At 53.2% G+C, this 26,831-nt stretch overlaps 1 protein-coding gene across 1 annotated transcript; it reads right to left on the bottom strand.

The window, feature by feature from the left end:
- Nucleotides 1-42: 42 nt before the first annotated feature.
- BGZ61DRAFT_554670 (non-ribosomal peptide synthetase) lies at nucleotides 43-26,383 on the bottom strand (the record flags this gene model as incomplete). Its single annotated transcript, XM_046255588.1, has 1 exon — nucleotides 43-26,383. One exon carries the CDS (start codon nucleotides 26,381-26,383, stop codon nucleotides 227-229), a length of 26,157 nt encoding a protein of 8,718 aa, XP_046111418.1. The 3' UTR covers nucleotides 43-226.
- Nucleotides 26,384-26,831: the final 448 nt, after the last annotated feature.

The following is a 26,831-nucleotide window of genomic DNA, read 5'->3' as shown; positions in this document are numbered from 1 at the left end:
AACATGCCAAAGCAAAATCAATTTGGATCGCGATATATATTACTAGATAATTCAATAAAATACTAAGACAGTGAAATGTGCAAGCCCAAATTCCAATCGATAAGAATGAAACGTGTTCGTAAGGAGAATGACAAAAAGACCAAAAAATACGCCGATGAAACAAAGAAAATATAAAGAAAAGCTAAGTTGTAACAGGGCTGGTGTTACTAGCCACGTTGCTTGGTGTTTAAGACATTGTGGAACGTTGGATGCGGTCCGTCTTTAGCAATCCTGCCTGGCTAGTCGAAGATGGGACGAATCCAATCTGCGCAAGGTATTTGATGTTGCTCCTAACTGCACGTTGTAGGGGCAGCAACTCTTTTGGTTGGGGCGTTGTTTCGGTAGGTGAAAGGGGCGCGCCCAAGTGACCGAGGAAATGTTGAACTGGCCACAATGGATGGCTGTCTCCGACCTTTTCCACATGTTCAAGTGCTAGAGGAATCCACTTTTCTAGAGGCATTGGCTCGCATGGTGTTTCTAGCCCGGTGTTTACGCTGTCCCAGAAAGTAGCAACCGGCATGCGATTAGCAACCTCGACAAAGGGCGTGACCGAGGTGGTGGTGAGAATATGGCTGATGATGGTTTCGGCAACAGTGTGTACGTCAGAAATCTGCAACCAATGGTTGCTTGGCTCTTGAGGATAGGCTTGCAATTGTGCTGCACCCGAGACAACTCGCCACATGAAGTCGTCCGTGTTGGCGACTCCTTCCTCAACAGTGCCAATGATCAAGCCCGGCTTGACGGTTGATAGGCGATTCTGATTTGCTGGAAGCTCTGAAGAAATCTTGTGAATGATGGCTTCTGAGAGGAACTTGGTCTGGTTGTAGCCGTTGCTTTGCGCGAGCATGGTGGCGTTAGCGGACATGTCTGCGTGGATGTCGATCTTGGCACCGCCGGAGACGTAGACGAGTCTAGGCTTGATGGGGGATGATTCTGCTGCTTTGATCAGGTCGACAGTAGAGTTGACATTCGCTGCGCGGAGCTTGGCGTAGTCGGCGTTCCAGTTAACAACTGCGCCGTTGTGAATGATGGCATCAATATTCTTGCCACTAGATACGCCATACAGCCGTTCCAAATTCGAGTCACTTAGACCTAGCTGGTCAAGCGAAAGGTCACCAGTCCAGACCTCGAGCTTAGCGTGATTTCTGTTGTTGTCCCACCACTTGGCAATGCGCGCTGTCTTTTTGATTCGCTCCAGTCCCTGTTGCGCAGAAGTGGCGCGTACCAGAGTGACGACGGTGGCGACGGTCGGCAAGTTCAAAAGTTGCCTGAGAATTTCTGTACCGAGGTATCCAGTTGCTCCAGTGAGGAAGATGCTCGCCCGTCGGGGAAGTGCAGAAGGGCGACCCGCGGCAAAGCCCTCTGAGCACCTGGATAAGGTAGTGTCTAGGATGGTTGATAGCTCAGCCATCAGGTCAACCTTTTCGGGTTCTCTCTCCCTGACGTCTGCGTCTTCGATGAAGTCGGCTAGGCCGCTGACGGTCAAATTCTTATCATTCAAAAGACCCAGGCCCAGTGCAACGTTGTGCTCATTGTGAATGAACTTGGCTAGGGTGACGAGTTGAATAGAATCACCGCCAAGGTAGTAAAAGTTGTCGTCAATGCTGATAGAATCCTCACGGACCGAGAGAACCCTTGACCATAGGCCACGAAGGCTGCGTTGTATCGCAGTTGAAGGCTCGCGGAATGCCGCTCGTCGGCTAGCCTTGTATGTCAAGAGCTCTTCTGTGGGCATGGCCACAGCCTGCTGGCGCAACAGTGACCGGTCGAGCTTCATCGAAGAAATGAATGGCATGTCTCCAAGAGCCAAGAAGATATCGGGAACCATGTAGCTTGGAAGAGCATCCTTGAGATACCCCGCTATGGCAGTAAGCGATTTTTGCATGGCCGGATCCAGCTCGAGAATTGAAGTGCGAAGGTCGAATGGTTTCTTGATTTTATCTCCTCCATCACCAAGGTTGTTGAAGTTGATGAAGGCGACCAGTAGATCGCTTGAATCCTGGCGAATCACATCCACCACCACATTTTCAACGGCGGAGAGGGCTGCTTTGATGTTGTACTCAATCTCGCCGAGCTCGATACGAAGGCCACGGGTCTTGACCTGCGTGTCCTTTCTCCCAATGTAGTGGATTGTGCCGTCGTAGTTGTACTTGACCAAATCTCCTGTCTTGTAGAACCTCTTTGGCACGCCAGAAAAGGAAGAGGGCAACCAGTTGACATCCTCAATGAACGAAGCTGTCGTCTTGTCCATGTCATTGAAGTAGCCGCGTGCCAGGGTAGGGCCTTGCACAAGAAGCTCACCCACGCAGCCAACAGGGACTAGGCGATGGTAGTCCTCCGCATCAGCGATCCAACATGTCGAATTCTGGCTGCGGCCAATAGTCGATGCTGACTCTCCGGGAGACTGGAAAACGTGTGAGGTAGCGTCGACGCAGACTTCGGTCGGACCGTATGCATTTATGAGTTTCACACGTCCGTACCAGGTTTCCAAATTGTCTTGCGTCATTGCTTCGCCACCAAGGACCAATGTTGTAATACCAGGGGTCTCTTCAGGCCGGAGGGTTCTCGCAAATGACGGAGTCAGCATAGCAACGTTGACTCGAGCCTTTTGAACAAAGCCGGTGATGTTTTCCAGTCGGGCAGCGTCAGATGGGACACAAATAGTGCCGCCAAATACGAGAGGAGTGAAGATTTCAGCTATACTGCCGTCGAAGATGTAGTTGGAGAACTGCAAGACGCGCGATTCAGGGCCAAGGCCGTATGCCGTACCATGTCCCTTGATACTAGAGCACACTGCAGAGTGCTGGAGCACGACACCCTTTGGTTTGCCTGTCGAGCCTGACGTAAAGAAGACGTAGGCTGCACTTTGAGGGCTGCACTTCGGAAGACGCATCGCAGGGTTGATCAGCCTAGGTAGTCTCGACATGAATGAGTCCGAGAGATTGACAGATTCAGACGTCATGTGCGCGCAGGATGACGCTGTGGTAGGCGACACAATCATGAAGGAGGCATCTACTTCCTTGACAAGTGCTTGGCGGCGGCTGTGTGGGTGTGACGGGTCAAGTGGCATAAACGTAGCTCCGGCCTTCATAATTGCGAGTTGTGCAACAGTCGCCCACCTGCATTTCTCCAAGCACATCGGTACGATTGTCCCTGGCTTCACACCCATTTGGGATAGGTGAATGCCAAGCTGGGTCGAGATTCGATCCAGCTGACCGTAGGTGAGACTTCCCGCAATCGAGAAGATGGCCTCACGGTTGGGATGGCGGGAAGCTTGCTTTGAGATGAGGTCGTGAACGCAGGCATTGACGGCCTCCGGTATCTTGTTGTTGTTCCACATGTGAATTTGCTTCACGTCGTGGGGGCTGAAAAGGTCGACTTGCGAGAGAGGCAGGCTTGTATCCTTGGTGACCAACTGAGCAACCACATGTTCGAAATGCTTGCACATCCACTGGATCTGTTCTGACGAAACCCGCTGAGCATCGTAGTTGACGGTAATGGTTATGCCTCCATTTTCGCCTAGTACACACTGGAAAACGAGCGGGTAGGTATCGTAGCTCTCGTTTGTGGTCTTTGTGCCAGGTACATCGGTGTCGATAAGCTCGAACGCCGATTCTGCCCCTGCTTCCACCTTCATAGATGGCTGGATGATCAAGAGATTCTGGAAGTCACATGCCTCCCGAGCCGTGTTGCTGAGCTTGGAAATGTTCTGCAAGCCAGTGTATTCGAAGGGGATCATGTCGTTTGCTTGCTCTTGCACAGTAGACAAGAACTGCGCGATTGTAGACGCGGGACCCACGCGGACACGCACAGGAACGGTGGCGATTGTTGGTCCGAGGATTGCCTGCATGCCCGGAACAGGCGCGTTACGTCCAGAGACGGTGCTTCCGAAGACAACATCGTCAGTCTCCAGATACTTGGCGAGGACGATTGCCCAAGCAGCGCGCAAAAGGCTTGATGTTGTGATATTGGCGGTGCGGTGCTCGGGGATGTGGATGTCGCTGGTGAACAACTTCGGGGAGCTTGTCTCGGAAAGGGTAGTGCGGTCGTCCGGAAACTTGGCCGTGTTCGCTCCCTCGAGTTGTGAGAGCCAGAAGCGTCGTCTATCATCTGCGTTGGACGACAGCGCGTAATGGACGTAGTGACTGAGCAGAAGAGGCTTGAAATGCTCCTGGCCATCATAAGAGCTCTGGAGAATGCTAAGCATACATCCAAGCGTCCATCCATCGTAAATGGAGTGATGCATGTCCCACACTAGGTGACTGCGGCCCTTTGTGGAAGCGAGCATGAAATAGGACAGAGGAGTTCCATAGCCCACGTGAACCATCGGTAATTTCAGGACTTCGGAAAGCGAAGATCCTTCAACATCGCGCCAGGTGGCCTCCTCGTCCAACACAACCTGCATCATGCCCCGTGTAGAGAGGATAATCCGCGTACGTAGATTGGCGCACGCTGATAGTGTGGCTTGTAGGGCAGACTTGAAGCGGATGAGATCGACGTCCTTGCGAAGCTCAAGAACGAAGCGTGCCATGTAAGAGCCAGGCTGCTTCTCGGCAAGTGCAATCAGACCCTCCTGCAATGGTGTGCATGGGAAACCATCCTCAATCAAGTACGAGTCGACTTGACACTGCTTGCTGGCCTCTCGGAGGACTTCAGAGCGCGTGTCCTTGGGAATCATGGCCCAGGGTTCCATGGTCAATAATTGCTGTTCATTTCCTGAGAGAGAAGCTCCAGCTGCGACTTGAACCAGGCGAGGGTCCTTGAAAATGTCAGCGACGGTAAGAGAGATCCCTTGCTCGCCAGCTAGAGCAACCAATTGGATCGCAGCAATAGAATCACCACCAAGTGACATGAAGCTATCGTCTCGGCCAATGGATTCCGTAGGTATCTTCAAAATGTCAGACCAAAGTGCCTGCAACTTAGCTTCCATGTCGGTCTCGGGAGCTCGCTTCTTGCTGCCAATCAGTGCGTAGCTGGCCATTTCTGACGGTGTCAGAGTATCTGCCATGGTACGAAGTCCCTTACGGTCCAGTTTTCCAGAAGTGGTGAAAGGGAAGTAGCTGCAAGGGATAAAAACTGTCGGGATCATGTACTGAGGCAAGGATACATGAAGTTGTCCGACCATGGTAGTTACTTGGCTTTCCAAATCGCGCGTGAGAGGGATGAAGGCTCCCTCAGAGTCTCCCTCAGAGTCGGGACTGATGGCCCGGCTCTTATCGCTGAAAGAGAAATAGGCGACGAGGGTTGGAGCACGATCGGTCTCAAGAACGTCGACGGTAAGTTGCTTGATACCCGGCAGAGCAGTACGAATGTGTTCCTCCACTTCACCAAGCTCAATGCGCAGACCCCGGATCTTGACCTGTGTGTCTTTGCGACCGACAAACTCGACTGTACCGTCATGGTTGTAGAATCCGAGATCTCCAGTCCTGTAAAATCGACTCCAATGAGGTGATGTATGCTGCGGCGCCCACTCTGGTGAAGTCACTAGAGCTTTCGCGTTCGAAGTCGGATCTGCGAGGTATTCGCGCAACAAAGTTGGGCCCTGGATAACCATCTCGCCGACGCAGCCATTGGGCACCAACCGGGTTGGGTCTTGAGGGTCCACGATCCACCATGAACATCCGACGGGCCGCCCAACTGTGAGCGGAGAGTCGGTTGGTGACGTCCATTCGTGGAGACCGCTGAAGACGCAAGTCTCTGCAGGTCCCCATCCGTTGATGAGGCGCACCTTGCCATACCATGTGTCAAATACATCTTGGGCAATCTTTTCGCCACATAATAGCAGGAGCTTGAGGCAAGGAACATCTTCAGGCCTAATCGTGCGTGCGAAAGAAGGCGTAAGGAATGCCCAGTTGACATCCTTATTGACAATGAATTCCTTTATGTTGTTCATTCGGTCGTGGTCAGACGGAACGCAGACACAGGCACCGGAAATCAAGGCGCCTACGATTTCGCCCACAGACACATCGAAGACATGTGCAGAAAATTGCAGCATCCTGACGCCTGGTTGGATCCCAAGTCTCCTACTGATTGCCCGCTGGCTAGTACAGACAGCGCGGTGCTGCATCACTAAGCCCTTGGGAACACCAGTAGTGCCGGAAGTGAAGAGGACGTAGGCTGGGTCGGCAGGCGAGACATATCCTGCTGGTGGGCGCATGCTCAGTCTCTTCGATCGTTTCTCTAGCTTCTTGTCCAAGGCTGTCGACAACTCGATGACATATGGCACCAAGTTACCACATATATCGGCATAAGTCGGCGAGGTTATGGCAATCTTTGCACCCGTCTGCTCCACAATCTGCTTGTGGCGTGAAGTAGGGTGCGCTGGGTCGAGAGGAACCCAGGCGCCACCTGCTTTGTTGATGGCTAGTATAGCGACAATATACCAACCCGACTTCTCGAAGCATACGTGGATGAGGTCGCCTGGCGTAACGCCAAAGCCATTGATGAGAAGGTGAGCAACTCTGTTTGAAGCCTTGTTGAGTTGGTCATAGGTAAGTTCCATGTCCCATGCAGAAACAGCGGGATCATCTGGCCGGCGCTGCGCTTGTTCCTCGACGAGTCGGTGAAGGCAGGCATCGGCAATGACCAAGTCGCTGTCATGTTGGTTCCAATCTACTGCTTTTTGCAGATCCCAGGAACTAGCAACGTTCACGTCATCAAGAAGCTTCTGCTCTTGCGTGCACAGCTGATTGATAACGTGGTCAAACTGATGAGAAAATGCCTCGAGCATCGACTCGGTCACGACAGTGGAGTCATAGACAAGGTCCACGTCGACGCGGTCGCCATATATCATGCACAAGGCGACAAGGGGATAACTGAAATATCCCTCGAGCGATTGACCTGCATCATAAGCGTCAGGGTTGATGGGAACGAAAATGGCGTCATCTGTGCCATCTCCCGAAGCCATCTGTTGCATCGGTTGGATGACGAGCAAACTTGAGAAGTTGCAGGCTTCCTTGGCTTCTGGGCTAATATTGGCGATATTTCGGAGGCCAAATTGCTCATATGCGACCATCCCTGAGGCTTGTTGCTGAATGTCTCGGAGGAGGTTTGACAACGGCTCCTGTTTGTTAAGCCGCAATCGGACCGGAACTGTCGCGATCGTCGGCCCAGGCATGCTATCCACGCCGGGTACAGGGGCGTGGCGGCCAGAAACTGTTGTACCGAAGCAGATGTCATCGGTGTCAGAATACCGGGCCAGCATTATCGCCCATGCGGCGCGCACGATGGTGGCTTTCGTGGTGGAGGTGTCCATTGACTTGGGGAACAGTGTGCTTGTCTTCATGATACAGCTGACCGGTTTGGAGTCAGCCGACATGGTGGTGCGAGGAAAGACAGCGCGTTGTGCTCCAGCCAACTGCGATGCCCAGTATGACTTGGTCGCAGCCTCGTCAACTTGAATTGTATAGTTAACAAAGCTAGAGTATGGCAGCAATGCCGGAACTGGTGCTCGCTGGTAAAGGGTCGAGAGAACACCCAGTACCAAGTTTAAGCTCCAGCCGTCGAGGATCGCGTGATGAACAATCAACGTAAAGAATCGTCGACCGCTTCGATCGATAACGAGACCATATCGGCAGAGCCTCGATCCGTACTGCATGTGGATTGTCTTTGCAGAGGTCATGGCGGAGTTTAGATCAGCGCCATCAACTGTGGGTTCCCAGACAGCCTGTTCTTTGACGATAGTCTGGACAGCAACACCATCTCGGACCACAATCCTTGTGCGCAGGTTACTGCAATGCTCTAATGTCTGGTTCCAGGCTGCCTTGAAACGAGCAGTGTCGATATTATCAGCAAGCTGGTAGACATACTTGGCGGTATATGAACCAGGCTGCTTGACGGCCAGAGCCATGAGACCTTCCTGGAGACTCGTGCAAGGATAAGCGTCCTCGACGTCCTGGTTGCTCAAGAGATGGCACTCGTCGCGGACACTAGACTGGATTGCGCTGGGAGAAGTGTTCGATAACAGACTGAAAGGCTGTACTTCAAACGTCGCCCCTTCGTCTTCGACGACCTTGGCGGCTACGGCTGATAGTCGAGGATCGGTGAAAATGTCCCTGACAGTAATCGTCAAGCCTGCCTCTCTTGCGAGAGTCACGAACTGGATGGCGGTAATAGAATCGCCGCCAATTCGGAAGAAGCTATCGTCCCGGCCAATTTGTTCCGTGGGAATCTTCAGGATTGTTGACCATGCCTGTTGGACACGCACTTCCATAGGCATTGTAGGAGCTCGTTTTTCGCCCTCTGCGAGGGAGTACTTGGCCAGCGACTCCCGGCTAAGTGTTGCTGCCAATCGCTTTAAACTTCCTCTGTCCAACTTGGTCGATGTGATTGAAGGCATGTACCGGCAAGGGAAAAAGATTGCCGGCACCATATAGCTAGGCAGAGTGACAGATAGATGACCGATAGCTGCTGTGATTTGACTCTTAATATCATCTGTGAGCGGCAGCAGGATGCTGTCAGTGCCTGACTCGGCGCCTCCGGTTGATGTACGGGTCTCGTCACTGAAGCAGAAATATGCAGCCAAACTGGCTCCTGATTCTCCCTGGAAGAGGTCGACCGCGACTTGTCGCACATTTGGCAATGCGGCGCGAAGGTGATGTTCGACCTCGCCCAACTCCACACGAAGGCCGCGAATTTTGACCTGCGTGTCTTTGCGGCTCACGAACTCAATAGTGCCATCATGATTGTAATAGCACAGGTCGCCGGACTTGAAGAACCGGTTCCAGTTTGGCAACGTGTTGTGTGGTGCCCAGGATGGGAGCTTGGTCACAGTGCTTGCGGCAGTCCGGACAGGGTCTGCCAAATACTCCTGGAGCAAGGTTGGACCTTGGATAACGACTTCTCCAATACACCCTGTTGGGGCGAGCCTTTGGGGGTCTTGCGGGTCAACGATCCAGCAATAACCACCAACCGGTTTGCCCACAGTCTGGGGTGATTCCGCTACCGACTTCCATTCATGGAGGGTGCTGAAAACGCAGGTTTCCGCAGGTCCCCAGCCCGTAACAAGACGTAGTTTGTCGACCCAAACTTCAAAGACATCCCTGCCAACAGCCTCGCCAGTAAGTAGAAGAAGCTCGAGCCCAGGCATATCTGTCGGCTTCAAGGTCCGTGTAAAAGAGGGCGTCAGGAAAGCCCAATTGATCTTCATCTCATTGACGAACTCCTTAATACCACTCATTCGCACTTCTTCGGAAGGCACACACAGAGTGGCGCCCGTAAGCAAAGGGCCAATGATCTCGCCGATACAGAGATCAAAGACGAAGGACGCAAACTGGAGGATCCTGACCTTCGACGTCAACCTGAGCCGCTTGGCAATAGCTGTCTGGCTAGTGCAAAGAGCACCGTGCTGCATGACGAGACCCTTAGGCGTCCCCGTACTTCCAGAGGTGAACAATACATAGGCTGGATGATCCGGAGTGACACCACACACCGGCGCAATTGGGGACCCTCGCTCGGCTGTAAGCTGCTCATTAAGCGCAGAGGTCACAGTCGCTACCAGCGGTGTAAGGCTGGCGCATCTCTTTGCGTTGGCGGGCGATGAGAGAGCCAGACGGGCGCCAGTTTGCTTGACAATCTGCTGCTGGCGCTGGAGTGGATGCGAGGGGTCTAGAGGCACCCACGCGGCGCCTGCTTTATTGACGGCCAAAATAGCCACAAAGAACCAGACAGACTTTTCAAAGCAGACGTGAATAAAGTCTCCTGTCTGAACCCCGAAAGTATCTCGTAGGTGGTGAGCCAGCCTGTTTGCTGCTCCATTCAATTGGGCGTATGTTAATTGACCATCCCAAGCCTCAATAGCAGAGGCCTTGGGTTGATACATTGCCTGCAATTCGACGAGCTGGTGGAAGCATGTTTGGATAATCTGGGGCTCTTCCGGGTTGTAGTCTTGTGCCATCTTCAAATCCCAGTCGCTGGCGATGGATATCTTGTCCAAGAGCGCATCGTCTCGGTGCAATAGCAGCTGTTGAACAGCACGGTCGAAATGATACGACAAGGTCTGTGATTGAGATTCGGTTATGACGTTGGGGTTGAAGATGAGAAGTAGTTCGACGTGGTCTTTGTGTGTGAAACATTGCAGGACCAGCGGGTAAGTAAAGTAGCCTTCGACGGCCTCCTCGTCCTTGAAGGAGTCTGGGCCAGCCGAGAGCAGAGGATCGGCTCCCACGGATTCATCTTTGGCAGTCATGTGCTGCACAGGTTGAATGACAAGCAAGCTGGAGAAATCGCAAGCTTCCTTGGCCGCCTGGCTAACCTTGGAGATATTTCGTAGACCAAACTGCTCGAATGCGACCATATCTGCAGCTTGTTGTTGGATCCCCTCCAAGAAGTCTGCAACCCCCTTCTGGCTGTCTAGTCGGACACGGACCGGAATAGTAGCAACAGCCGGTCCGGCCATTCTATCAACGCCTGGAACCGGAGCATGGCGACCGGATACTGTCGTGCCGAAGCAGACATCGTCAGAGTCGCAATACCGCGCTAGGACTACCGCCCATGCGGCACGTAGGATTGTCGCCTTTGTGACTGAATCGTTGCTTGTAGAGTCAAATGAGATCTTGTGCTTCATAATGCGGCTAGCCGGCTTCAAGTCTGCCGCAAGATCGACCCTCGGGAAGATAGAACGTTGAGCTCCTTCCAGCTGCTCGGTCCAATAATCGTTGGCTGCATCTTGGTCAAGTTGCTGGATGTAGTTGATGAACCCGGAGTACGGCTGTGGTGCTGGGACGGGCTGCCCGGCGAAGATACCATACAATGTACCAAGTGCAATATTCAAGCTCCAGCCATCAAATACAGCGTGGTGGATCATTAGCACAAAGTAACGCTCGCCGGTTTCTTGAGCAACGAAACCGTAGCGGCATAGCCGCGACCCATATTCCATCTTGACAGTCATCATAGTATCCATAAAGGATCGCAAGTCGAGTCCTTGTGTTGACTCCCACGTTGCCTTTTCTCGAATAATAGCTTGGATCGAGTGTTCATTTTGGAGCAGGATTCTCGTACGCAAGTTGCTGCAGATATTGACGGTCTGACTCCAAGCCTCTTCAAAGCGAGCTCGATCGATAGAATCAGGCAGACGATAGACGTACTTGGCGATGTACGAGCCGGGCTGCTTGACCGCTAGAGCGAGGAGGCCTTCTTGGAGACTTGTGCAAGGATAAGCATCTTCGATATCCTGCCCACTTGACAATTCGCAGATTTCTCGGACGGTCGACTTGACAACTTCGACGTCGATATCTGCTAATAGAGAGAACGGTACAGACTCGGATGGCTCTATGTCGTCGGTTTCGGTGACTGTAGCAGCAATGGCAGACAACCGAGCATCGGTGAAAATGTCCTTGACCGTAATAGCCAAGCCGGCTTCTCGCGCAGCTGTTACAAATTGAATAGCTGTAATAGAATCGCCACCAATACGCAAAAAGCTATCATCGCGTCCAATAGAAGCAGCAGGCGTTTTAAGGACTGTCGCCCATATGTCTCGGAGACGGGCTTCCATGGGCGTTGCTGGTGCGCGTTTCTCACCATCGACAAGTGAGAACCCAGCTAAAGAGTCTCGACTGAGTGATGCTGTCAGACGCTTGAGCCCACCTCGGTCCAGTTTGGTCGAAGTAATAGAGGGCATGAACTTGCAGGGGAAGAACATTGTTGGGACCATGTAGCTCGGCAGGGTCACGGTCAATTGGCCTACCAGAGCCATCAACTGGTTCCTCAACTCAGGAGTAACTGGAAGGAAAATGCTCTCTGCGGTAACAGTGCCCCGGTGAGTATCGTCAGTGAAGCAAATGTACGCTCCAAGGTTCGTTCCAGTGTCGGTCTTCAACACTTCCACGACGACTTGGCGTGCTGTCCCTAGGGATGCGCGTATGTGATGTTCGACCTCGCCCAACTCGACACGAAGGCCGCGAATCTTGACCTGGGTATCCTTTCGACTAACGAACTCAATAGTACCGTCTTGGTTGTAATAGCAAAGATCTCCTGACTTGAAGAACCGGTTCCAGCGGGGTAGGGACCGGCGGGGAGCCCATCCAGGAAGCGAAGCAACGGTTGATGCCTGGGTCCTAGTTGGGTCTGCAAGATATTCGCGGAGTAAAGTAGGGCCTTGAATGACCACCTCGCCAATACACCCCGTTGGAGCAAGTTGCTGAGGATCATCCGGGTCAACGATCCAACAGTAGCCTCCGACCGGCCGGCCGACAGTTTGCGGCGACTCCTCTGCTGTCTTCCATTCGTGCAAGGTGCTGAAAACACACGTCTCTGCAGGACCCCAGCCAGTAATTAGTCGCAATTTTCCAACCCAGGCCTTGAAGACATCCCGTCCGACAGCTTCACCTGTAAGCAGCAACAGCTCCAGTCCGGGTAAATCTGCAGGCTGGAGAGTGCGCGCAAATGAGGGGGTCAGGAAGGCCCAGTTGACCTTGGTCTCGTTGACAAAGTCCTTTAGGCCACTCATACGGGTCTCCTCGGATGGAATGCACAATGCGGCTCCGTACAGTAATGGTGCGATGATCTCACCGATGCACAGGTCAAAGACAAAGGAAGCAAACTGCAAGATCCTAACCTCAGAGGTAAGACCGAGCCTCTTTCCAATAGCTGTCTGACTGGTACAAACGGCACCATGCTGCATGACAAGACCCTTTGGAGTTCCTGTGCTGCCTGATGTAAACAGGATATAGGCGGCATGATCTGGGGAAACGGCCACGACAGGTGGCTGGGGATCGCGGCCAAACTCCTCCATCAACTCCTGGTCGAGTTCAGACATGACCTCTATCACACTTGGCACCAGCTCAGCACATCTGGCGAAATTGGCTGGCGATGTAAGGGCGAGAGTGGCTTTAGTCTGTCCCACGATCTGTCGCTGCCTCTGTGCTGGGTGGGATGGATCCAACGGGACCCATGCGGCACCGGCCTTATTGACAGCTAGCAGTGAGACAAAGAACCAGACCGACTTCTCAAAGCAGAGATGAACAAGATCACCCAGCTTGACACCGATGGCATCGACGAGATAGCAGGCCAAGCGATTAGCAGCACTATCCAATTGAGAGTACGTTAACTCGCCGTCCCAAGCGTGAATAGCTGGCGCATTGGGCTGGCGTCGCGCCTGTATCTCAACAAGCTGGTGCACGCAGGCTTCGATGATCTTGGGATCTTCCGGATTGAACTCGATGGCTTTCTTCAGATCCCACTCACTGGCAAGAGTTACGGTATCCATCAGAGCATCGCCCGGAGCTTGTAGCTGCTTGACCGCTTGCTCGAAATGTTGCGAGAACGTCCGCAGCTGTTGCTCAGGGATGACAGCAGGGTTATAGATGAGCATCAGTTCGACATGGTCCCCATGTGTCAATGCTTGCAGAACCAGTGGGTATGTAAAGTAGCCCTGTAACGACTCTTCATTTTCGTACTCATCCGAGCCGACTGGAAGCAGCATGGGCTTGTTCTCGTCGCCTCCGGAGGTTACATGTTCCACTGGCTGGATAACCAACAAGCTCGTAAAGTCGCAGGCTTCCTGAATATCACGGCCGAGCCTGGAGATGTTGTGGAGACCAAATTGTTCGTAAGTCGCCATGTCGGATGCTTGCTTTTGGATACCGTGAAGGAAACTGGAGATGGTCTTTTGACGGTCCAGATGTACTCGTACTGGTACTGTAGCTACAGCCGGTCCAGCCATCCTGTCAATCCCGGAGACTGGGGCATGACGCCCAGAAACAGCCGTGCCAAAACAGACATTGTCAGTATCGCAATAGCGCGCAAGGACTGTAGCCCATGCAGCACGAAGGACAGTTGCTTTCGTGATTGAGCTGTTGGAAGACTCAGAGAATGGAATCTTCATGTTCATGACTTGACTCGCTGGCTCGGCCGGGTGTGTGGGATCCGTCAGTGGAAACATAGCTCGCTGAGCGCCGTTCAGTTGTTCCATCCAATATGCGCTGGCTGCGGCATGATCGAGCTGGGTGGTGTAATTGATAAAGCTGGAGTACGGCTGCAAGGTTGGGGCCGATTCGCCGTGATAGAGATTGTATAGGGTTCCAAGGACGATGTTCAAGCTCCAGCCGTCAAATACAGCATGGTGAATTATCAGGACGAAATACTCCTGGCCGCTAGGGTCGGTTATAAGAGCGTATCGACATAGTCGCGAGCCGTACTCCATTCTGACCTTCTTCGTGCTTTCCATGACATCACGAAGACTAAGGTCATCGGTAGGCTCCCACATCGCTTTTTCGCGAATGACGGCTTGGATCGAGGTACCGTCTTGTGATACGATTCTTGTCCGTAGGTTCCCGCATTGTTCGACGGTTTGGTTCCACGCCATCTTGAAGCGGCCGGTATCGACTTCATCAGGAAGGCGGTATGCATACCTCGCAATATACGAACCTGGTTGCTTGACTGCTAGAGCCATAAGGCCTTCCTGGAGACTCGTACAAGGATAGGCGTCCTCAACTTCATCGACACTCGCAAGGTTGCACTCAGCTTGGACTGTGGATTTGAGAGACTCGACTCGACCATCCGGCAGCATGCTAAATGGTGCTGCCTCATATGACGTGACCTCGCCCTCGACGACTTTCTCTGCCACAGCCCACAGCCGGGGATCAGCGAATAAGTCCTTGACCGTAATGGCCAGGCCAGCGTCGCTTGCCACTGTCACGAATTGGATAGCTGTAATTGAGTCGCCACCAAGACGAAGGAAACTGTCGTCCCTGCCAATTGAACTGGTCGGGATCTTTAGAATCGTAGCCCAGATCTGTTGCAGGCGAACTTCCATGGGTGTTGCGGGGGCGCGTTTTTCGCCGTCTGCGAGCGACTGCTTTGCTAATTCTTCCCGGGTAAGGGTGGCTGTCAACTTCTTAAGTGCGTTTCTATCCAACTTCGTTGATGTAATTGATGGCATAAATCGGCAGGGGAAGAAGATTGTCGGAACCATGTAACTAGGAAGCGTCACACTGAGCTGGCCCACAACGGCAGTAATTTGGTCCTTGAGCTGGCCCGTAAGTGGGAGAAAGATGCTGCCAGCGTCGAGATTGGATCCCGTGCGAGTGTCATCTTCGAAACAGTAGTACACAACGAGGTTGGTACCAGCGTCGCCTCTGTGAACATCCACAACGATTTGCTTGACGTCTGGGAGGGCTGTGCGCAAATGATGCTCAACCTCGCCGAGCTCCACACGGAGGCCACGAATCTTGACCTGTGAATCCTTACGGCTGACGAATTCGATCGTGCCATCTGAATTATAGAAGCAGAGATCCCCAGATTTGAAGAATCGCTTCCAATACGGCGATTCGCGACGCGGCGCCCACTGTGGTAGTGATGTGACAGAAGAAGCTGCGGTCCTATCTGGATCTGCGAGATATTCACGTAGGAGAGTTGGTCCTTGGATCATCACCTCGCCCACACAGCCTGTCGGGGCTAGCTTTTGAGGATCAGCCGGGTCAACAACCCAGCAGAAACCGCCCACCGGCCGACCGACTGTGAGGGGGGATTCAGATGTTGAAGCCCATTCGTGGAGAGTGCTAAACACACAAGTCTCTGCAGGTCCCCATCCATTGATAAGACGGACCCTTCCAAACCAGGTGTCGAGGATGTCCTGACCCACAGCTTCACCTGCCAGCAGCAGCAGCTCCAGACCAGGAACATCGTCCGGTTGCAGAGTGCGTGTAAAGGCCGGAGTGAGGAAGGCCCAGTTGATCTGCTGATCCCGGATAAAATCTTTGAGGCCGTTCATGCGCATCTCCTCGGAGGGAACGCATAGTGTAGCACCAGCAATCAAAGGTCCAATGATTTCACCAATGCAGAGATCGAACACAAATGAGGCGAACTGCAGTATCCTGACAGATGGCGTCAAGCGTAGCCTTTTCCGGATAGCTGTTTGGCTAGTACAGACAGCAAAATGCTGCATCACAAGGCCCTTAGGAGTTCCCGTACTTCCGGAAGTAAAGAGAACATATGCCGCGTGGTCCGGAGTAACGTCAGAAGCCGGCGATGGTGGGGATCCTCGTTGAGTCGTGAGCCATTCGTCTAGGGTACCTGAGACCTCTAGCAATTCGGGCAACAAGCCAGCACACTTCTTAACATTGGCGGACGAGACTAATATCAAGCTGGCTTGCGTCTGCTGTACAATCTGCTGCTGGCGTTGGATCGGGTGTGAGGGGTCTAGCGGAACCCAAGCAGCACCTGCTTTGTTGATGGCGAGCATTGCGACAAAGAACCACACGGATTTCTCGAAGCAGGTATGCACTAGATCGCCAACTCGGACTCCGAGAACATCAATTAGGTGGTGAGCCAACCTGTTTGCAGCCATATTCAGTTGAGAATATGTTAGCTGACCGTCCCAGGCATGGATAGCCGCAGCGTTGGGCCGTAGCTGTGCCTGTTGCTCGACGAGCTGATGCACCGAAGAGCGAATGATTTCCGGGTCCTCAACGTTGTAATCGAGGGCTTTTCCTAGGTCCCAGTCGCTGGAAATCGAGATGTCGCGCAGAGGCGCCGCAGTGGTTTGAAGCAGGCTCTGGACGGCGGAATTAAAGTGTTGTGCCAGCGCTAGAAGTTGTGCCTCCGGAATGATCTCGGGGTTGAAGATGAGGACCAATTCAACATGATCATTGTGAGTAAAAGCTTGGAGGACCAATGGGTATGTGAAGTAACCATCAACTGCTTCCTCGTCCTTGTACATCTCGGGACCGGCCGAAAGCAGAGGTTGTGCGTCATTGGACGCTGACATGTGCTGAACAGGTTGCACAACCAGCAGGCTAGAGAAGTCACAGGCTTCTTTGGTGTCCTGGCTGATCCTCGAAATGTTCTGCATTCCATATTGCTCATATTTTACCATCTCCGAGGCCTGTTGTTGGATGCCTTGTAGCAACGTCGAGACTGATTGCTCCTGGTCTAGTCTCACTCGGATAGGGATCGTTGCCACAGCCGGTCCAGCCATAGTATCGACACCTGGAACTGGCGCGTGACGGCCAGACACTGACGTACCAAAGCAAACATCATCACTATCGCAGTATCGGGCGAGGACCATCGCCCACGCGGCTCGGATGATCGTGGCCTTCGTAATCGAATCATCTGTTGACTTCGCAAACGGAATTGTCTCTTTGACGACGCGGCTGACTGATTTCGCCTTTGTTGGTCTAATATCCGTCTTCGGGAACGTGGCGCGCTGGGCTCCGTCCAACTGGGCACTCCAGTATGACTTGGCTGCAGCATGATCAAACTGGGTAGTGTAGTTGACGAAGCCAGAATAGGGCATCAATTTGGGAATCGAGTGCCCCCAGTAGAGGCTATGCAACGTACCCAGCATGATGTTCAAGCTCCAACCATCGAAGACGGCATGGTGGATGATGAGGACAAAATATGCCTTGTTGTTTTCGGTGACAAGGGCATATCGGCAAAGTCGAGACCCATACCGCATTGTTATGGGATCTGATGGATGCATAAGGGAGCTTAGATCACTGTCGTCCGACGATTCCCACTTTGCTGGTTCGCGGATGACAGCTTGAACCGAAAGTCCGTCCTGTACCACGATCCGTGTACGCAGGTTGGTGCAGAGTTCCACCGTCTGAGCCCACGCACCTCTGAACCGAGGTACATCAAGATCAGCGGGAAGAGAATACACATACTTCGCCATGTAGGATCCCGGCTGCTTGACCGCCAGTGCCATCAGTCCTTCTTGAAGGCTGGTGCAAGGGTAGGCATCCTCGATGACTTCCGTACTTTCGAGCCCGCACTGGTCTTGTATAGTCAACTTGGTTGCCTCGACATCGCCACTTGGAAGTATGCCGAACGGCTCGGACTCGTATGTCAATGTTCCATCCGAATCCGAGACCTTAGCTGCAACAGCTGACAGTCGCGGGTCCGTAAAGATGTCATTAACAGTAATCATCATCCCTTGGTCGCGAAGAAGAGTGACTAACTGGATGGCGGTAATCGAATCGCCACCAAGTGCCATAAAGCTGTCATCGCGACCGATAGAATCAACCGAGACCCTGAGCACCTCTGACCATACACTTTGCAACTGGGTCTCCATTGGGGTTTCTGGTGCTCGCTTCTTTCCACCAGCGAGCGCATACTCAGTTAATCTGTCCGTGCCGAGCGCTGATACTAAGTTGCGAAGTACCTTACGATCCAGCTTGCCTGATGTTGTGAACGGCAAATAAGTGCAAGGGAGGAAGACAGTTGGGACCAGGTATTGGGGCAACGACACCCGCAGCTGTCCGACCATAGCAGTGAGCTGGCTTTCCAAGTCAGGCGTGAGTGTGAGGAAGGCGTCTTCGGACCTGGCATCTTGGCTGGCTCGCTTGTCCTGACTGAACGAAAAGAAAGCGATCAAGTTTGAGCCGGCATCGGTCTTGAGCACTTCCACCACAACCTGCTGAACTCCTTCAAGACAGGTGCGGATGTTTTGCTCGATTTCGCTTAATTCGATGCGCAGACCGCGAATTTTGACTTGCGTGTCTTTGCGGCCGACGTACTCGATTGTGCCGTCTGTGTTGAAGTAGCCCAGATCTCCTGTCTTGTAGAACCGGTTCCAATTGGGAGCGGTACGCTGCGGCGCCCACTGTGGAAGTGAGGTCACCACGGCTTCTTGAGTTCGGGCTGCATCGTCGAGGTATTCGCGTAGCAAATTCGGGCCCTGAACAACAATTTCACCAATGCAACCCGTAGGTACCAGCTTCTGGGGATCTTGCGCGTCGACGACCCACCAGTAACAACCCACCGGGGATCCGATGTTCACCGGCGACTCACTAACGGATTGCCACTCAAACACCGAAGTGATCACGCAAGTCTCAGCAGGGCCGTACCCGTTGACAAGACGCACCCTGCCAAACCACATCTCCAAGACGTCTTGACTGACAGCCTCACCAGCTAGCATCAATAGCTTAAGACTGGGTAGGTCATCGGGCTTGAGCGTACGGGCAAACGTGGGAGTGATGTAAGCCCAGTTGACGTTCTTAGTGTTGATAAAGCGTTTCAGGTCATTCATACGGTCATGGTCTGAAGGCACGCAAATGCAAGCTCCAGATACCAAGGCTCCGACGATTTCACCAACGGAGACATCAAAAACATACGCAGAGAATTGCAGCAGTCTGACGTCAGGTGTAATGTCTAGCTTCTTCGCGAGTGCCAATTGACTAGTGCAAAGAGCACGGTGCTGCATGACTATACCCTTAGGTACGCCAGTAGTGCCGGAAGTAAAGAGGATGTATGCTGGATGAGACGGATTGACGTCGGTTGCGGGTGGGTGTACACTCCAGTATTCCGATCGTGCCGCGAGTTTGTCGTTCAAGGCCGGTGTTAACGGCACAATGTGCGGAACAAGACCCACGCATGATGCAGTATTAGCAGACGAAACTACTGCAATCTTTGCGTTTGTTTGCTGAACGATCTGTTGATGTCGTATACGGGGGTGCGCGGGATCAAGAGGGACCCAAGCGGCACCAGCTTTATTGATACCCAGAATGGCAACAATATACCAGACAGATTTCTCAAAACAAACTTGGATAAAATCACCTGATTGCACACCGTAATCGTCGATGAGAAGGTGGGCAAGCCTATTTGCAGCCTGGTCCAGCTGTGCATATGTAAGTCTTCCATCCCACGCGTCAACGGCGATGTTGTTGGGGTGGATTCGAGCTTGCTTTGAGACAAGCTGGTGCAGACAGGCGTTAACAACATCGCGCTCAGCATCATTTGACTTGATCGCATTTTGCAGATCCCAATCACCAGCGATAGAGATGGATCCAACTTGGCTCTCATCCTGCGTGTAGAGCTGCTGGAAAACGTGGTCGAGCTGATGGGAGAGTGCGTGGAGCTGCGACTCGTCCACAACGTTGGCGTGGTAGAGAAACTCAAGTTCAATATGGTCCTCGAAGGTGAGGCACATTAAGACGAGAGGATAGCTGTAGTATGCATCCTCGTCTTCGGTGTAATCATCGGAGGTGGCCGGGGCAAGAATGGCGCTGCCGTCGGTCTTCCTCGCTTCAACTATCTGCTGCACTGGCTGCACGACCAGCAAGCAGGAGAAGTCGCAGGCCTCCTTGGCTTCTTCGCTGACGCTGGAAATGTGTCTTATACCAAACTGCTCGTATGCCACCATTTCTGAAGCCTGCCGCTGCACATCCTGTAGGTAGGTTGAGACGAGCTTTTCCTTCTCAAGGCGTACTCGCACAGGCACTGTGACCACAGTAGGCCCTGTCATCATATCCACGCCAGGAACAGGGGCCTGGCGACCCGATACTGTAGTGCCGAAGCAGACGTCATCGGTATCACAGTATCGAGCAAGAACCATTGCCCAGGCTGCTCGAAGGGCTGTCGCCTTGGTGATGGAAGCGTTCGCCGCCTTCGGGATTGGCATTGAGGTCTTCATGACCCTACTGACCACTTTCGATGGCCTCGTGGCAAAGTCCGTCCTGGGAAACGTGGTTCGTTGGGCTCCTTGCAGCTGCTCCTTCCAGTACGCGCCAGACGCAACCTGGTCCAGCTGTGTGGTGTAGTTGATGAAGTTGGAAAACGGCTGCAGAGTTGGAACAGATTGACCTTGGTACACACTGTAAAGAGTGCCCAGAATAATGTTGATGCTCCAGCCGTCAAAGATCGAGTGATGAAGAACAAGCACAAAGTACCGCTGACCCTTCTCAGCGATGAGGGCATAGCGACACAGTCTTGTTCCATAATTCATCTCCAAAGACCCGGCTCCATTCATAAAGGTCTGCAGATCCATACCATTTGTGGCTTCCCATTTGGCTTCTTCGCGAATAGTAGCCTGCACAGAGGTGCCGTTCTGCCACACGATCCGCGTACGTAGATTGCTGCAGATTTCGAGCGTTCGATTCCAAGCAGCAGTAAAGCGTGCGACATCGACATGATCTGGGAGATGATAGACGTTCTTGGCAGTGTAGGATCCTGGCTGCTTGACTGTTAGGGCAAGCAAGCCTTCCTGGATGCTGGTGCAGGGGTAAGCATCCTCAATATCATGCTCGCTCGTGAGACCGCACTGTTCTTTGATGGTCGATTTGATGGCCGTGAGCTCGCCGCTTGTCAACAGAGCAAAAGGCTCGGTTTCGTACGACTTGACGCCCTCGGCACCCTTGGCGTAGGCAGCCATCCGGCTGAGTCGCGATTCCTCGAAGATTTCAGAAATCGTCAGATTAATGCCGTGCTGCTGTGCCAGGGAAGATAACTGAATTGCGGTGATGGAGTCGCCGCCAATCTGCAGGAAACTGTCGTGCTTGCCAATCTGCTCCGGTGAGATCTTGAGGACCTGAGCCCAGAGTTCCCGTAGCGTAAACTCCATCTCAGTCGTAGGGTCCATCTTCTCTTCGCTACCGAGCGAGAATTCATTCAACCTTTCCTGCGACAGAGCATTGACAAGTTCGCGAAGTCTCTTCCGGTCCAACTTTAGCGTGGCTCCGAATGGCATGGCTTGAAGAGGCAGGAAGAGAGTCGGAACCATGTAGGCCGGCAACACCCGCTTCAAATCATCAGTGAGGTTCCTGAACGAGCTTTTGAGGGGTTCATCCATTGACAGAAGCCACTCTGAGAGATTCAAGCTGTCGTTCTTTGTTTCTTGATCCTTAAAACTGACAAAGGCGACAAGTGCCTCGCGAGAATCACGATGAAACACGTCAACAGCAACGTAGTCCACATTCGGTAGAGCCTGCTTGATGTTGTACTCGATCTCGCCAAGCTCAACTCGGTAGCCACGAACCTTGACTTGCGTATCTCGCCTTCCAAGGTACTCCATGGTACCGTCGAATCGATATCGCACCAAGTCGCCGGTCTTGAAGAATTGCCTCGTGTCTTGGGCCGAAGATTGCGGTAGCCAGGCCACGTTCTTAATAAATGCGGCGTTGGTCATCTCTTCGTTGTTCAGATAGCCCCGGGCCATCTGCCGCTGCACCAGAAGCTCTCCGGTACATCCGATAGGGGCGAGGCGTTGGTGGTCATCAGCTTCGACAATCCAACCGGCACAGCCAAAGGGACGGCCAATTGTGGCGGCTGGCTCATCGACTGGCGATTGGTATACATGTGAAGAACAAAACACGCAGATTTCAGATGGACCGTAGGCGTTAGCCACTGTAACGTGGTCGTACCACGTATCCAGAACATCTCTCGCTGGCGCCTCGCCAACGAAGATCAGCAGCTTAAGCGAAGGGATATCAGCCGGGATCAACGTCCTAAGGAACGTCGATGTCAACAGCGCCGTGTTGACCTTGGTCTGGTTGATGAAGCCTGCGATATTTTGTAGTCGTTCAACATCAGATGGTATACAGACTGTGCCTCCGAATGCGAGAGTCTCAAGGATTTCACTCAAGCTGACATCAAATATGAAGCTGGAGAATTGCAAGACTCTAGATTCCCCGCTTAAGCTGTAGGCTCTGCCGTGTCCGACGGTGCTGGTGCTTAAAGCAGCATGATCCACGATGAATGACTTTGGCTTGCCTGTCGATCCCGAGGTAAATAAAATATAGGCTGCATTTGAAGGCGCGGGCCTTGCAAAAATGGTATCATCGATAGTCGGAGAGAGGCTGGTTATCAATGAATCCGACAACTCGATGACATTCTCCACAATGCCTTCGCAAGACTCTTTTGTTGTCGGTGACACCAGCAAAAAATGAGCCTTGGCCTCCTCAATAATAGCCTGCCGGCGACTTGCTGGATGAGAGGGATCGACGGGAATGAATGTACCGCCAGCCTTCATAATGCCGATCATTGCAACGATTGCCCACGATGACTTCTCGAAGCAGAAGGGAACCGGCATCTCTAGTGACACGCCCAGCTGCGAAAGATGTGTGGCTAGAAGAGACGACAAGCGGTTTAGCTCAGCGTATGTGAGACTGCCGTCGGATGTGGCAATGGCCTCAGAATCGGGATCCAAAATCGCGCGCTCAGAAATCAGCTCGTGCACGCAGGCGTTGACTGGAAGAGCATCGGCGGTGTTCCATTGAATGGATTGTTGCAAGTCCCAGTCACTGGAAATCGATATCCCGGCTAGGGGTGCATCGCCTGGCTTTGCCAGCTGCTGGACGACATGCTCAAAGTGGTGGGAGAGCGCATGGAGCTGGCCCTCAGGTACAAGTTGCGGGTTGTATGCAAAGAGCAGGTCGACTTTGTCTTCGTGGGTCAAACACTGGAAGACCAGCGGATACGTGAAGTAGCCCTCCAGTGCATCTTGGTCTCCGTATACCTCCGAGCCCGCAGCCTGGAGGACCGCGTCCGACTCGACGCCTTCAGAAGCGATATGCTGCACGGGCTGGATAACCATCAGACTTGATAGCTGGCACGCCTCCTTCGCCTCGGGGCTGAGCCTGGAGATGTTCTGCAGGCCAAATTGCTCATATGCCACCATCTCTGACGCCTGCTTCTGAACGTCTTGGAGATAGCCAGAGACTGAGAGGTGCTGGCCCACACGGATCCGCACTGGGACAGTTGCGACCGTAGGCCCCGTCATCATATCGACACCGGCGGCCGGCGCGTGTCGACCAGACACTGTTGCGCCGAAACAGACGTTATCAGTGTCACAATACCGCGCAAGCACCATCGCCCATGCCGCCCGAAGAATCGTCGCCTTGGTGGCAGGGCTATTTTTCGGCATGGTCATCGAGATGGCCTTCTTCATAACACGGTTGGTCTGCTTGTCGGGGGCCTGTTTCGAGTCCGGTGCAGTATCAGTGCGAGGGAATGTGGCTCGTTGAGCTCCCTCGAGCTGTGCCCCCCAGTACAGCTCAGCGGCGTCTTGGTCGAGCTGCTTTGTGTAGTTGATGAATCCGGAGTATGGCTGTAGTTCTGGTATCTGTTGTCCTCTGTATATGCCGTAGAGAGTTCCGAGCGCAAGATTCAGGCTCCATCCATCAAAGATGGCATGATGGATAATCAGTACAAAGTAGCGCTGGCCGCTCTTTTCGGTGACGATAGCATAGCGGCACAATCGCAGACCATATTGCATCTCAATAGACTTTGCGGAGTCCATAAAGGATTTCACGTCGATACCGTCAGTCGGTTCCCAAATGGGTTCTTCGCGGATTACAGCCTGGATCGATACTCCATCCCGAGCCACGATCCTAGTCCGCAGGTTTCCGCAAGCCTCGAGCGTCTTGTTCCAGGCGTCCTTGAACTGGACGATATCCGTGTTCGCAGGGAGGCCGTAGACGTATTTGGCAATATAGGAGCCTGGCTCCTTGACGGCCAGCGCCATCAGCGCTTCTTGAACACTGGTGCAGGGGTAGGCGTCCTCGATCTCCTGTGCGCTGGATAGATCACAGTCTTCCCGGATAATTGACTTGAATGTGTCGATCTCGCTGTTGGGTAGCATTGCGAACGGTTCCACCTCATAGGTCTCTTTTTCCTGGAGTTCTGTGACTTTGGTGGCGACAACCGACAATCGAGGATCGGCAAACATATCCTTGACGGAAATCTTCAAGCTGACGTGGCTTGCAGCGGTGACGAACTGGATAGCAGTAATAGAATCACCGCCAATTCGAAGGAAGCTGTCGTCTCGGCTGATGGACTCTGCGGGGATTTTTAATGTCGTTGCCCACATCTCTTGTAGCCGTACTTCCATCTCCGTAACCGGCGCCCGCTTCTCGCTATCTGCGAGCGAGTATTCCGCTAGTTTGTCGCGGGAAAGAGTGGTCGCCATGCGACCAAGTCCGCTTCGATCGACCTTTGTAGATGTAATCGATGGGATGTATCTGCATGGAAAGAGCATCGTGGGAACCATATAGTCAGGAAGGCTGACGCTCAACTGGCTCATGGCATCCATCATCTGCGCCTTGAGTTCAGTTGTAAGCGGGAGGAGCACGCTGTCCGCGTCGGGATCGACGCCAGCAGCGGCTTTCATATCATCGCTCATGCAGTAATATGCAATCAGGCTCACTGCCGCCTCGCCTTTGAAAACGTCCACCACGACCTGTTTCACTCCCTCGAGAGCCTCTCGAAGGTGATGCTCAACTTCGCCGAGCTCGACTCGTAAGCCACGAATCTTGACCTGCGTGTCCTTGCGGCTGATGAATTCGATGGTTCCGTCGGCGTTGTAGTAACAAAGGTCGCCGGACTTGAAAAATCGGTTCCAATATGGCGAAGTTTGTTGCGGTGCCCATTTGGGCAGTTCCGTCATAGTCGCTGCGGCGGTTCTGACAGGATCCGACAGATATTCGCGTAGCAGCGTCGGTCCCTGGATAACTACCTCTCCGACACAACCTGTTGGGCATAACTTGTGCGGATTATCTTGGTCGACGATCCAACAGAAGCCTCCCACAGCTCTACCGACCGTCTGCGGCGACTCGTCGGCTGTCTTCCATTCGTGGAGGGTGCTGAACACACAGGTCTCAGCAGGGCCCCAGCCGGTTGCTAGGCGTAGCTTCCCGACCCAAGTCTCGAAAACATCCCGCCCGACAGCCTCTCCCGTAAGCAACAAAAGCTCAAGGCCGGGCATGTCCTCCGGCCTTAATGTCCGTGCGAATGATGGGGTGAGAAAGGCCCAGTTGACGTTGGTGTCGTTGATGAATTGAGTCAGGCCGCTCATACGGGCGTCTTCAGATGGCACACAAAGGGTAGCTCCGGAGATCAGAGGAGCAACAATTTCTCCAATACAAAGATCGAAGACGTAGGAAGCAAATTGCAGTATCCTGACACTCGATGTCAGGCCAAGCCTGCTGCTGATGGCAGTTTGGCTTGTACACACAGAGCCGTGCTCCATAACGAAGCCTTTCGGGATACCAGTACTTCCAGAGGTAAAAAGAACATATGCCGCATGGTCTGGAGTAACTGCAACATCGGGCGCAGGCGGGGCAAGCCCGAAATCGTCAATCAGCTTCTGATTAAGGGCAGGCGTCACCTCGATGACCTCTGCCACCAAGCTGGTGAGCGTTGCGGCATTGGAGGGTGAAACCAAGGCCAGACGGGCTTGGGTCTGTTGGACAATCTGTTGCTGACGTTGAAGAGGGTGTGAGGGATCCAGCGGGATCCAAGCCGCACCAGCTTTGTTGATGGCGAGAATCGACACGAAAAACCACACAGACTTCTCAAAGCACACGTGGACCAGGTCGGCCGGGCGAACGCCAGCGACATGGACCAAATGATGGCTCAGCCTATTGGCAGCGCAATCCAGCTCTGCGTAGGTCAACTGGCCGTCCCAGGCGTGGATCGCAGGCGCATCGGGTTGTTTGTGCGCCTGGGCTTCGACGAGCTGATGCACACAGGATCGAATCAGCTTGGGTGGTTCGCCGTTGAATCCCATGGCTTGTTCCAGGTCCCAGCCGCCGGTGAAGGACAATAAGCCGAGCGGCGTCTCCTCGTCGTCATCTTCGACGCTGTCGGACATCTCCTCACTGCACTGACGCATTAGCGATTGGCATTCCATATTCCATCCCGGGACGTGCGGTCTTCCCTTTCATCGTAGTATTCGCTCTCGTCGGAAATCGGCGAGCTGTCGTATTCGTCCGACATGTTGGCGGTTGCAAATGGTTCGGTCGGTCTTAAAAAAAGTACAGTAGGGTTTACAAGTAGTGGAAAGTCGGTCTCGCCTGTCGCATCAAGGCTATTAGGATTCGGAAGCTGCAGAAGGGAGTTACAGGTAGGTAGCTATCCTGCGTGAGTGGTGCAATTGCTGGTTAGCTCAAAATACGTCGGTTCGTTACCTATTCACATTCGTTCATGGCGAGGTTATCGCAGTCGCAGGTGCTTCGACGGTGAATTCGCGAATAGCTGGCTTTCCAGTTCACAGACGGGAGGCTAGGAAACCGACACAATGGTCATGGAACCTCACAGGAGTCATGATCTGCCCTGCCCGGCCCCTAGTCCCGGCCCCG

This window comes from Ilyonectria robusta (assembly GCF_021365365.1).
Source record: "Ilyonectria robusta strain PMI_751 chromosome Unknown BGZ61scaffold_2, whole genome shotgun sequence".
Lineage (NCBI taxonomy): Eukaryota > Fungi > Ascomycota > Sordariomycetes > Hypocreales > Nectriaceae > Ilyonectria > Ilyonectria robusta.
Note: the sequence above shows the minus strand (reverse complement) of the source record. Positions and strands in the feature narration are given on the sequence as shown.